We start from the raw sequence: 13,398 nt of genomic DNA, 5'->3' as shown, positions 1-13,398 counted from the left end.
GGACAGAGAAGGGGACAGGACACAACTGCAGGGAGTGAGAAGGACTGACTGAGAAGGGCCTGGAAATGGCCCCCGTGTAACCAGAGGGGCCTGGGGAGGGAGTGGGTCTGATTAGGGAAGGCTGGAGAGGGCGTCTGTCCTGAATGATGCTGAGATTCTATCCCAGAACCAAACACACAAGCACAGGCTCAGCCTTCACGTTGGTGTCCGGCCATCAGTCCTGGAACTAACAGGCTGTCCTTATACCAAAGAATGACACACAGTCTCAGTATTCCATCTCTTGAGCATTTATTAGATCTGCTGCCTTCTGAGGACAGAGAACTCTCTAGGTCAGCATCCCTGCCCTTGGGGACTCACTTCGCCATCCCCTGAGCAGAGAGAGAGGCAGCTCAGTACTTGTCAGGCAGGCCAGCAGGTCTGAAGTGGTTGGGGTCTTTGCCGCTCCGGCCCCATTCGTTGGCAGCCTGGTCGGCCCTCGAGTCCTCCTGACCCTGGCCACTGGTCGTACCCTTAAACAGAGGGTCTGTGAATCTCTGAATATTTTCTCTGGCATCACTGGAAAGGAGGAGGGCAGGGAGGGGATTAATCCAGGACTATGAGCCACAGCCTCACCCCTCCCATCTCTCCTCTTTCCAAGGGATCAATGACTCTGAGAGGAGCCAAGGAAAGAGGGGCTACAACCCTGAGGCTCCCTGGGCTCAGCCCACCTCAGCCCTGTGCTGAGTGAACAGCACCCATAGAGGGAGGGTAGTCACCTGTCTCACCAAGTTGCTCTGCTCTTCAGCCCCTCAGACCTCACACTGGACACAGAGCAGGAGGGTGGGTAAGAGAAGGAGGGCCCACAGACTACAGGAAAGTTCTCCAGGGCTTGGCCCCTCCAGGTTGTCCTAGGCAGCCAAGCTCTGCTCACCCATCCCTGCATCCCCAGGGACCCTGGTACCTGATCACTTTAGCAGCCCAGGCACCCCCAGGTCCCCTTCGGGCAGCGTCATAGTTTCCGCGGGCGTGGAAGTATTTGTCTGCACCCTTGTAGTTGGCTTCTCTCATGTCAGAGTAGGCTCGCCACATGTCTTTAGCCCCTGGAAAGCAAAGCATATGGAGTAAGGATTATCAGGGGAGAGAAAACGGTGACACTGCTTACAGAAGAATCAAGGAATGAAACATCTTCCACTGACTCGGTTTCAGCCTGTGGTCATAGCACCACGGATGCCGTATGAGAAGAGCATTCCTTATGCCCAGTTGCCTGCTCCTGGTACTGGAATGAGAGTCATTGGGGTGGGGTAGGGGAGGGGCTACAGTTGTGGGACCTGTTTGTCTGACCCCTGTGATGCTGTCTCTGCTGCATGTCAATGAGGGCTCTACCTGATATGTTTAAGGACAGAGAGAGTTATTACAGGACAGGATTCCTCAACAGCATTCTATTGAAATTTGAGACCAGGTACATTGTTGCTGTTCAGGGCTGTCCTGGATATTATAACATGTCTAACAGCATCCTTGACCTCTCAAACTATTCCCCAGTGTGACAACCGAAAATGCACCCAAACATCACCAAACGTCCCCAGGACACAAAGTTGCCCTGGGTCCAGAACCACTGTTGTAGACAAAGCTGCATAGGATAAGCTCCAGGGCACGTGGGTGAGTGAGGAGGTGACATGCGAGACAGATTCTGAGAAAGGGGCAGACATACAGCTCCTCTGCTCTGACACCTAAGAAATGTGTTTCTGCCTCATGAAAGGATCAACTGTGACTTGATTCCCCTGCCTGTTAGGTGAGTGAACGGAATCCTGAGAACTCTCCAGTGGACGGTACTGATGATGTGGGCTGCTTGAGGCAGTGGGTCTTTTCCTCAGCCTGGCTGCACTTTCCAATCATCTGGGGAGACATTGAAAGTCCCCTGAGCCCTCACAGCCCAAGCCAATCACCTCCCCATCTCTGGGCTGGTCTCAGGCAGCAATAGTTTTCATGGCCCCCCAGGTGACTCCAAACTGCAGCCAAGATTGCTCAGCCCTCGGCTTGAGGAAGTGGTGCTGGGAGAAGTCTACTCGGTGAGAGCCTTGGCCTCAAACACAGCTGGGTTCCCACCTCTGTCCTGCCACCTGCTGACGGGCACTCAGTCCCTGGGCGATGGACTCGGATGCTCTAAGCCTCGGTTTTCTCCCCTTTCGGTGGAGGAAGATGCCCCCTCAAGGAGGTTTTCTGCAGGTAAGTAGGTGACCAACTGTCCCAGCTTGACCAGAACTGCCCCTGTCTTCGTGGAACTGGCCCAGTTAGTGCTGCTAGTGTCCTGGAAAACTCCCCAGCCCTGGGCAGAGCAAGAGAGTTGGTCACTTGATTTGTGTGAAAGGGCTGAGTTCCTGGTGGAGGCTTTCATATGATATTAGGTGCCCCCCCCACCCCACACATACACACACCTTTATTTTTTGTAAGTTTAACAGCTCGGAAAGGGTAGGAAATAGACTAAAGCAGGGACGGTGTCACTGAGTATAGGAAGGACCGACAAGGTGTTCTGAAGGTCTCTGAATTGTCCAACTAGGAAATGGAAGGAAGGAAGAGAGGAAGGGAGGGAGGGAGGAGCAGGGATGGAAACAGGAGAGGAGAACAGATGGACCGCTTTCACCCTACTTCGTGCAATTGGTCTGAGGGAAAGTTCATTCCGTTTCAGACTTGTTTTGTGTCTTCCACTCAAACTGCTATTTCAGCTGGAAATGATGCGCGTTCTTTCTCTAGTACCTGATGGACATAAATCCTGTGCTTTTCAAACTCTCTGAAAAAAACTCCCCCAAAACCTGGCACATTCTACCACATATGGGAACACCTCCTAGGACCGCAGCTCCAACCCTCAGGGGTGTTTAGGGTGAAGCCTAGAGGCCCAAGAATGCCATTGCCCCTCCATTGGCCTTACCTTCATAAGCCTCACCAAGGAAGGACATCCACTGGCTGTGGACTCCCAGCACCAAGGAGCAGAGAATGAGGCCTGTGAAGAGCTTCATTGTGCTGAAAGGAAAGGAGAGGGTCAGGGAGACACGGACAAGCCTCGCACCCCCTCTGCCTGGGGTTTGTATGTCGAGGAGAGCCTGGCTGTTCGTCTCTACTAGACTCTCAGTGGTCCTACTAGGACACACTGCAATAGGACCTTACTCGCAGCCTCAGGCCCTCAATTCTGAACCCATCAGCCCTGAACCCAAGACTGTCTAAGAGGTCACCCAGATGGCTTTGATGGAAGAAGAGGACCGTTGGGTCCAAGCTGTGTCTTACTAAAGCAGCCTGTCGTAATCAAAAAGCATTTCCCTTGCGCCACTCTGCCAGCACTGACCGTGTATTGGAGAAATAGAAATCAGAAGAGTTATGTTTTAAAGCAAATGTTTTCAAAGAAATGGCTCCTTGAAGTGGTTTCTTACCTGATCCCCAGTGGATCAGAGCGGCTGGTCCCTGCCTGCTGTGGAGTGGTGGCTATATTTATACTGAGCCATCCCTGGGAGGTCGGGCATGAGGAGAACAGCTGGACTGGTGCCTGGGGAAAGTCCCTGCAGGTCATTTCTCTTACATATCTGCAAAGGGTGACTTACTGGACACCGATGGTTGTCCTCATCCACAGGTCATTTCCCTGGTTGTGCAAGCCTGAGGAAATGAGGGAGGCCTGATCTGCCTGGTATCTGCTGTCAGGGGTAGAAGCGCTGAGGCAGGGTCATCTGGACATGAAGGGCGTGGAGCTCCAGGATGGAGGCCCCCTGGCGGTTGGAAGGTATGTGATTAGAGGATGCTCTTCCAGCCTAGACCTTGTTATTTTCCTGGTCATTCCCTCAGCACGGTCCCTGATGAGCCAGACAGAAGGTGTGTCAGAAATTAAACCCTTTGAGCTCATGTCCAAAGCCCTTGAGCCTCAAAACGGACAGATCAGCCCCACCAAATCGCATGGGTGGTCTGGGCTCCTTCCACCACCCTGAGTGCCTGTGCTGAGCTCTTGGCTCCAAGGCGATTGAAATCACTCTCAGCCTCGAAGACAAGAGGTATATTATCTAAGCTGGATCCGAGATAGGGGCAATCCTGGTAGAGAGGAGTTTGTGCTTCCCCAAGCCAATCCTGGAGATGCCTCGGAGTGGGAGTGAGAGTGTTTGGTGCAAGGGGCTAGTATGTAATCTCTAAGAAGCCCATAACAGGACACAGAGGGAGGTAGCAGCGGTTACGGAACGTGGCAGCCCAACTGGGGAAGGGCCAGGCTCCCTGTCTGGGGTTGGTGGAGGACAGCTCTTTGCTGCATTTTCCTGGCTGGGGCTTGGGGTGTCACCGTCTGCCCTCTTGTCACTGTGAGTCAAAAATATCAGCAGTGTCATCCTGGCCGATGAGGCCTGTACGTGTATGAACAGAGCCTTCAGCTCTCAAAAGAAAATGTTGCTTGTGCTTCATCCTTACCAGAAACATTCTCTAAAGAGAATTCTGGAGACTGTAGCTCAGTCAAGTTGACATTGTTCTATGTTGTCTAAAGACAGAGCAAACAAACAAAACCTGAAACCAAAGGAAGTTGACTCTTTTTTTCTTTGCTGGATTGTTTTGAAAGAAAGTGAAAGTGAAGTCGCTCAGTCGTGTCTGATGCTTTGCGACCCCATGGACTGTAGCCTTCCAGGCTCCTCTGTCCATGGATTCTCCAGACAAGAGTTCTGGAGCGGGTTGCCATTTCCTTCTCCAGGGGATCTTCCCAACCCAGGGATCGAGCCTGGGTCGCCCGCATTGCAGGCAGCTGCTTTACCATCTTAGCCACGAGGGGTTTTTTTGAACTGGCCAGCAAATACTACTTTTTTTGACTTTCAACTCTCTGCCTGTTTAGTTAAATGTTATCTTGTAATTGTTTGCTAATATAAGTGAAAGACAGAGTCTTAAACTTGGTTTGAATTAAAAAATCTAGCATCTGGGAGAAGAGAGACATGCCAAGATTTTCTTTTGACTTCACAAAGATTTCTTATATGTATTTATACCACTTAGGACCAAAGATTGTCAATGACATCCATAATAATGTTATCAGGGCAACAAATCATCAGTTAAGACAACACAGCTGACTTCTTTTTTGGAGATTAAAAAGTACAGGAAACGCAAACAATTTAAAAGTCCAGTTGCCTTATGTGACTATTTTTAAAAACCTCTTCCAAGGACCAATTTAAACTTAAATTAACAGAAACCATGTCTGTCTCATCATGTTTATACCTATAGTGCTTATCACGCTCTTTGGTGAATAACAGGTACTCTTTCATGACTTTATTCATTTTACAGGTACTTTCTGAGTTGTTCCTATATGTGCTGGATGTCCCTAGCCCCATAATGTTTATACTGTAGTAATCAGTAAATCGGAGAAGGCAATGGCACCCCACTCCAGTACTCTTACCTGGAAAATCCCATGGACGGAGGAGACTGGTAGGCTGCCATCTATGGGATCGCACAGAGTCGCACACGACTGAGCGACTTCACTTTCACTTTTCACTTTCATGCATTGGAGAAGGAAATGGCAACCCACTCCAGTGTTCTTGCCTGGAGAATCCCAGGGACGGGGGAGCCTGGTGGGCTGCCGTCCATGGGGTCGCACAGAGTCGGACATGACTAAAGCGACTTAGCAGCAGCAGCAATCAGTAAATATGTATATAATACAAATAGTGACATCTCTCATTATTTAAATCTAATCCATCCCTGACAGTGTGTTGGTTGGAAAGCAGTAGTTTTTTGGAGGGTCAGGGGTAGTAAAATTTTGAATATCAAGTATCTTAATTATTTTACAAGAGAAAACATATTAATCTTTTAAATAAATAAAAATTAACTAAAAATAGCTAATTTTTTACAGATAATATCAGAAATATTTGAAAATCTGTTTAACAATCTATCAAGGATACCTATACAATAGAAGGCAAAACAGCAATTGCCTAATTATTTAAAAATTAAAGAGCCCATTAGTGGGTGTCTTGTGCGAAATCTACACTAATACTTTAGAAACTTGGACATGAATCCTGTTTTCTTTGTGTATTGTGACAAATATGCCTATAAATTGTAAAAATTAAAAGATTTGTTAAAGATTATATAAATAATTTTGCATAATAAAGTATACAGGAATGTTGGTGACAGAATAAGTGGAAAAAAAATACACATCTAAGATTCATTTCTTTCCAAATCCAAGGAGCTGGGTGACAGTCTTTTCTACCTGCACTGGAAATTCTGTATATAGACGGTTGTAAACAATGGTCTGAAGTTATAGACGATGCAATTATTGAAACACACACAGGCATGTCAAATGGATGTTTGTTTATATTGCCTTCACTTTCTATCACCCTCATAATACGAAACTATGCTAGCAGTAAAATTTTTGAATGGATATTAATGTTTAATGTGACTTGATCACTCACTGGAAATGGGTGTCACTGTTTTCTTCAGGATCCAAGTTTGGCCTTAGATAGTGATATGAACACACACCACACACATTATATGCCGGAGAGACAGCCAAGTATCTGGGAATAAATGCAGGTAGATCAGTGTGTTCAGTGGTGGAAGCTTGTGGAAGTTTATTTCCAAACACTTCCATTTTTCAGTGAAATAGGGAGCAAAGTCATCAACTAAGAGGAGAATGGAGGACGAGGTATTGAAAGTTCAGGATAGAGGTCTAGGAGATGTCTAGGAGACTGCACAGGGAACGAGCTAGGAAGTGTAGTGGATTGCAAGGCAGCTCGAGGTTAATGACCATGAATTGAAAGTGAGACTTGTCACCGTGGTTGTGTGTTTTTCTCTGAGCACATTCAGTTGCCAAAGTACAGACCTGAAGTAAGTGGGGAGTGGGATATCACCACTCATTAAATACTTGCTGAGTTACTGAATGAATTAATGCATGCAAATGTCAAAGGAGGAATCACTTGAAGATGAGGGAGTGGGCCTTACTGGTGGTCCAGGGGTTAAGACTCCGTGTTTCCACTTCAGGGGAGCATGGGATCAATCTCTGGTTGGGGAACTAAGGTCCCGCTGCTGCTAAGTCACTTCAGCTGTGTCCGACTCTGTGTGACCCCATAGATGGCTCTGCCCATGCATGATCAAAGAATAAAATAAAGATTAGGGAGGGTTAAAGGATAGAGGGAGAGCATTAAAAAGGGAGGGTGACTGAAAGTGAAAGATGGGCATAACATATACGCCAAGATCCAAGACTCCGTTAGGACCACTAAGGATGTGGTTGCCCTGGTGTAGTAGAAGCAGATCTTTCTCTGATAATGAAAGGAAAGGAGAGAGGATGAGGAAGATGTATTTTGAGATGGAGGACAGAGAACTGAGGAAAACCAGGAACACCTTTCCTTTACCCATCGCTCATCACTCTCTGCCTATTTGCATTTCTGAGTTTGGCAGCAGAGCACAAAACCTAGGGGTAGGGACCTAGGTCTGCCTTCCTGGCCATCTGCTGTATCTCTAACACTTAGTGCAGCACCACCCCCATAACAAGTTTGTTTTTATTGACTAAATCAATGAGTTTATGAAAGAGGAGACTGGTAGAGGTCATGTGAAGGTGGAGTTTGGAAATTAGGAAGAATGGAAAAGCTTTGAAACAATGATATACATGGTATAGGATCAGTCATTTAGAGATGAATATGGACATTGTGTATATGTAGTGAAATCCCAGCCTACTTGAATGGCTGAACTTACTGTCAAAATATATATCCAGAAAGCAAACACTCTCCAGCTTCATCCTATTATTCTGCACCATCAACTGGATTATTGTGATGAAACCCTAACTGGCTTCCATATTTCCACCCTTGTTCTTCAATATAGCAACCAGACTTAAAAAACAAGACCAATCATGTCTCTCTCTGCTCAAGAGGATCTTGGTTTCACCCACAGCTGAAGCCAAAGCCCTGCAATGGCTTTCTGCTCTGTCTCACTCACACCTCATGACTTAGGTCTCTCCTCTCACTTGCTTCCCTCTGTCCACCACACTGGTCTTTTAATCTTTAAGCCCTCCAGGCACATTTCACCCTAAGGGCTTGGTTCTTTTCATCTGAACATTCTTTCTCCCGGATATTTGCATATTGGGATTTTGGCAAGAGCAAGATCTTAGATTTCAGGATGTGGGAAGGTTCAGTACAATCAATGTCATTAAGAGTGTTGGCAGCAATAAAAAGGAATGCATTTGAGTCAGTTCTAATGAGGTGAATGAACCTAGAGCCTATTATACAGAGTGAAGTAAGTCAGAAAGAAAAAAACAAATATCATATATTGACACATATATATGGAATCTAGAAGGATGGTACTGATGAATCTGTTCACAGAGCAGCAATGGAGACTCAGACACGGAGAACAGACTTATGGACAAGGGTGGGGAAGAAGAGGGAGAGGGCGAGATAAATGGAGAGAGTAGCATAGAAGTAAATACATCAACATATGTAAATAGATAGCCAATGGGAATTTGCTGTGTGACTCAGGGAACTCAAACTGGGGCTCTGTAATAACCTAGGGGGTGGGGATGGGCAGGAGGTGGGAGGGAGACTCAAGAGGGGGGGACATAGGTACACCTATGGTTAATTCATGTCGATGAATGACAGAAATCAAAGCAATATTGCAAACCAATCATCAATCAATTAAAAATAAATAAAAAAAATTTTTAAAGAGTATTGGCAGCAAATATGTAGAAATGGGCATTGTGAGTGACATGAGATCTATCAGCAAATATGATGGAGCCATACTTTGTCCCCAAACATTGCTAATCAGATTGTCTATTTCAGAAGCATCCTGTGAGCATTTTAAGTATGCAGATTCCTGGGCCAGAATCTTGAAGGTTCTGATTCAGCAAGTTTGGGGTAGACTTTAGGAATGCCTATGTCAAATCTCCCTGTTTTGGAAATCACTTATGTAGATAACATTGGTAAAGCTGGAGAGAGAGTAGGAAAGACTAGGACTTAGGAGAAAACACTCCAAAGTACATGGGGCGTAAAATCTGTGGAAATGACAGTGAAGGAGAAAAAAGGATGGAGCCCCTTCTTTCCAATTCTATTGTTCAGGATTGCAGGAGGTGTGCCCCATGGAAGATGGTGACAATAAAGCAGAATCGACATGGGGAAGGCAAGTTTCAGGATTTTGTAATGGGGAAAGGAAACAGGCAAAAATAAAGGGGAGTACTCTCCACAGAGCCTTCTTGCCCAGGGCTCAGAGGAAGGGTAGGAAGAGTGTAAAGAGGTCTGAGGCTCTTTGCTCAAGGAGCGCATAGTTTTTGTGATGTGAAAACAGGGATGGGAGAACAGGGGTAAAGGAAATAGCAGTTTAGACAACTGTTTAGTGACAGCAGGCCAGGATCATTTACTGCTTTGGGCTGATGGAGGTGCCGTGCCATGGAAGGCAGATACTTATGAGCTCATAGGAAACCACCTCCCATCGCCCCCCAAAGTGCAAAAGGACTGTAAAATGAAACAATGGGGATGCCTTTCTGATCTCCCCCTCCTCCTATTAACAGAAGTTCTAGAGCAGGGTTTCCCCATCCTCTGGGATCTAATGCCTCATCATCTGAGGTGGAGCTGATGTAACAAAAATAGAAATAAAGTGCATGATAAATGTAATACGCTTGAATTATCCTGAAACCACCACCACCCTGCCCTGGTCCACGGAAAAATTGTCTTTCATGAAACTGGTCCCTGGTGCCAAAAAGATGGGGGACCATTGTTCTAGAGAGAATGGAGCAACAGAGGAGGAAGATAGAAAAGAGAGATCAGTGAGGGTAGGTAAGGTATACTCCCAACACATGAAACACTTATAAGTAAGAAGCTGGTCTTTCAAACTGACACACAGTATTCAAGCTTGGTGTCCATAGGTCTGATCGGCCAGGTGTTTCTACCTTTTGAGATCTCTGATTACTGGGAAGGGGATCCCAATTTTCTCCTTAGGACAAGGGTGCTTTGTTTATCTATGAATTCATCTTTTTTAGAGTCACAGTCAATTCATTCTTTCTCACATGTATACCAGATCTCCTGGGAATGTCTCTCCTTTACTCATTAAGAAAAAATCCACTTCCATAGAAATAAACTTATCTACAAAACAGAAATAGAGTTACAGATGTAGAAAACAAACTTATGGTTACCACGGGGTAGAGGTGCATGCGTGCTTAGTCGCTCAGTCGTGTCCGACTCTGTGACCCTGCAGACTGTAGCCCACCAGGTTCCTCCGTCCATGGGATTCTCCAGACAAGAATACTGGAGTGGGTTGCCATTTGCTACCCCAGGGGATCTTTCCAACCCAGGGATCGAACCCAGGTCTGCCACGTTGCAGGTGGGTTCTTTACTGTCTAAGCCACCAGGGAAGCCCAAGAATACTGGAGTGGATAGTCTGTCCCTTCTCCAGGGGGTCTTCCTGACCTCGGAATCAAAATAGGGTCTCCTGTCCTGCAGGCAGATTCTTTACCAGCTGAGCTACTAGGGAAGCCCAGGGATAGAGGTGGGGAGGGATAAATTGGGAGACTGGGACTGACATATAAACACTACTGTATATGAAATGGATAACTAATAAGGACTTATTAATAGCACGGGCTTGCCAGGTGGCGCTCGTGGTAAAGAACCCTCCCGCCAATGCAGGAGACATAAGAGATGTGGTTAGATCCTTGGGTCAGTAAGATCCCCTGGAGGAGAGCAGAGCAACCCACTCTAGTATTCTTGTCTGGAGAATCCCATGGACAGAGGAGCATAGTGGGCTACAGTCCATGGGGTCATAAAGCATCAGACATGATTCAAGGTACTTCGCACACACACACACACACACGTAACACAGGGAACTCACCTCAGTACTCTGTAATGACCTATATGGGGAAAGAATCTTTTAAAGAGTGGATGTATGTGTGACTGATTCACTTTACTGTACACCTGAAACTAACACAACATTGTAAATCACCTATCCTCCAATAAATTATTTAAAAATGAAACAGTCCACTTCCAAACTTCTTTCTATGGAGAAGCTTTGTGTATGTGTGTGTGTGTGTGTGTGTGTGAAGTCGCTCAGTCGTGTCCAACTCTTTGCGACCCCGTGGACTGTAGCCCGCCAGGATCCTCTGTCCATGGGATTCTCCAGGCAAGAATACTGGAGTGGGTTGCCATTTCCTTCTCCATGGGATCTTCCCAACCCAGGGATCGAACCTGGGTCTCTCTCCTGCATTGCAGGCAGACGCTTTATCCTCTGAGCCACCAGGGAAGCCATAGAGAAGCTTTAGAGACTATAAATGGCTCACTCAAGTACCAAAACCAAGTATACACACAATGCCTTGGTCAATGCTCTTTCTACTCCAGCCCCTTGCCCCCATACCTGAGCAGTGCTCTCTTCTGAGGAGTGGTGTACCTCTTAAAAATATGAAAGATAAGTTACAGTAATTCCAGGCTGGATGATTTGGTTTGGGAGAACACCACTGGACACAGCGACCTCAGCTTCAGACAGCAGAAACCAGAACTTTGCCCTTTCTATTTCCCATGCTTATCTCTGATAGAAAGTCTCATTACAAAACACCAGTATACCTTCCCAGTACAGATTGTGACACAGAGTTCCCATCACAGACCCTAAAACCCAGCCACCTGGGCTTGGAAGCAGCATTAAGAGCCAAGCCGTGGATTTGGGCACACCTAGAATGACTTCTACTCTGTCAGATACTCATACTGTGGAAGAGTGTTTACTGACCTGGAGAAGCATAATTAACATCTAAGGGGAAAAAAGTGAAATAGAATATGATCCCATGTTTGTTAAAAGACATTCTCTCAGTGTGAAACAGAACCTAGGAATTTGCACATCAAACAATATCTGTGCTTCTAGGTAGTGGTAAATGTTCATCTTATTCTGGGTTTTTAGAATTTCTACAATGGCATGTTCATTCTTTTATTCATTCATCCAACCTTCAATGCAACAGCCACTACGCTAGATGTTGGGCACATGTTGCAGGGAGAGGGGACAAGAAATAACCAGATCCAGGCTATGCCTTCATGAAAATGAGACTTGTAATTGGGGGAAATGATTATACATGCATAGAGAGAAAGCTCTTATTTATTTGATTATAAAATCAGTTAGATTCCAATTAATAAAAGGGAAAGATTATGTACAAAAAGTATAGTGAAAGAAAAGGGAAGGCAAGGTGTCACTAATCACCATAAAATTATCTCCTCCCAAGGAACAACAGTCCTCAGATGCTAACTTCATTACTCATTCCCATCCTGTCTGCCTTAAAATTCATAAAATGAAGAATAGTTCAGCTGCTAGAGGAAACTGCCCCTTTATTTCCTCCAGCCAGCGGGCTCTCCATTACTGCAGTAGGGAAGATGGGGGAAATTATTTTCTTCCTGTTTCTTCTACTTAGCAAGCTCACCATTACACATGTAAAAAGACCACCGATTTAATTAAGGATATGGACTCCTAATTCTGTTTGGTGTGCGTCCCTTCTTGCCAAGCCCACAAACTCTCATGAAGAGAGAACACGTTCCTACTAGCATAGAATCTGCTTTTTCCAGGCACCAGGAACTTCCCATTCGAACCTGTCTGTACTTAATTCTGAGTCTCTTCCCCCAAAGGCTGCTGCTGGCTGAGGCTATTGCTCTTCTGAAGCCTCCTGGTCTCTAACTGATGGAATGGGTCAAGATAAAGGATAGGTATTGAGGAACATGCTGGGATTATGTCACCAGCCCACCATCAGCAACAGGCCACGCTGAGAGTCAGCAACTGATGCTGTCTCTTCATACAACGTACAAAAAAGGCTCTGATTGTGTTTTAAGATACTTTATTTTCTTTCTTTTTAAACACTTGCAAAAGGGAGTACTGAGTTACCGACAATTCAAAACCCCAAATCTCTTATGGAATTGTGCAGTACTGGTGAAATCAAGAACTCATTTGGGGAGGGGAAATTTTGATGTTGTTGTTTTTATTGAAGTAGAGTTGATTTACAATATTGCACTAATTTCTGGTATATAGCAACATGATTCTGTTATATACCAACATGATTCTGTTATATACATATATATATATATTTTATGCATATATATACAATCTTTTTTGTATTCTTTTCCATTATGGTTTATTATGGGATATTGAATATGGTTCCCTGTGCTATACAGTAGGACCTTGTTGTTTATTTTATATATAGTAGTTGTTGTTGTTTATTCACCAAGTTATGTCCAACTCTGCTACCTCGTGGACTATACACTGCCAGGCTCCTCCGTCCATGGGACTCCCCAAGCAATTATTCTGGAGTGGGTTGCCATTTCCTTCTCCAGGGGATCTTCCTTACCACTGAGCCAACAGGGAAACCCCAAATATAGCAGTGTGTATCTGCTAATCCCAAACTCCTAATTTATCCCTTCCCCCCACCCCTCTTTCTCCTTTGGTAACTAGGTTTCTTTTCTATATCTGTGAGTCCATTTATATTTTGTAAATAAA

General features: G+C 45.5%; 1 protein-coding gene across 3 annotated transcripts; it reads right to left on the bottom strand.

The window, feature by feature from the left end:
• Positions 1 to 271: 271 nt before the first annotated feature.
• Positions 272 to 11,465, bottom strand: LOC147342402 (serum amyloid A protein). Of its 3 annotated transcripts, none has more exons than XM_086385110.1 (5): positions 11,290 to 11,465; positions 3,567 to 3,728; positions 2,903 to 2,994; positions 941 to 1,079; positions 272 to 555 (listed from the first exon to the last, which is right to left on the bottom strand). In XM_086385110.1, exons 2-5 carry the CDS (start codon positions 3,587 to 3,589, stop codon positions 390 to 392), a joined length of 420 nt encoding a protein of 139 aa, XP_086241236.1. In that variant the 5' UTR covers positions 3,590 to 3,728; positions 11,290 to 11,465; the 3' UTR covers positions 272 to 389. The 3 variants fall into 3 exon arrangements, with proteins under 3 accessions (XP_086241236.1, XP_086241237.1, XP_086241238.1); XM_086385111.1 differs by having other exon boundaries at positions 3,567 to 3,812; positions 11,290 to 11,463; XM_086385112.1 differs by lacking the exons at positions 3,567 to 3,728; positions 11,290 to 11,465 and adding an exon at positions 3,399 to 3,431.
• Between the last annotated feature and the right edge of the window lie 1,933 nt (positions 11,466 to 13,398).

Source organism: Bos grunniens, chromosome 29, assembly GCF_055505025.1.
Source record: "Bos grunniens cultivar Pamir isolate PY7600 chromosome 29, Bosgru_T2T1.0, whole genome shotgun sequence".
In the NCBI taxonomy this organism is placed as follows: Eukaryota; Metazoa; Chordata; class Mammalia; order Artiodactyla; family Bovidae; genus Bos; species Bos grunniens.
This window is presented reverse-complemented; position numbering and strand designations above follow the sequence as displayed.

Bases quoted from the DNA above. Each gene is read 5' to 3' on its own strand.
- LOC147342402 (XM_086385110.1), bottom strand. From the start codon at position 3,589: ATGAGGACAACCATCGGTGTCCA. The intron at 1,080-2,902 runs GTAAGGCCAATG...TTTGCTTTCCAG, and splicing joins CCTTGGTGAGGCTTATGAAG to GGGCTAAAGACATGTGGCGA. The intron at 556-940 runs GTACCAGGGTCC...CCTCCTTTCCAG, and splicing joins TGGGCTGCTAAAGTGATCAG to TGATGCCAGAGAAAATATTC.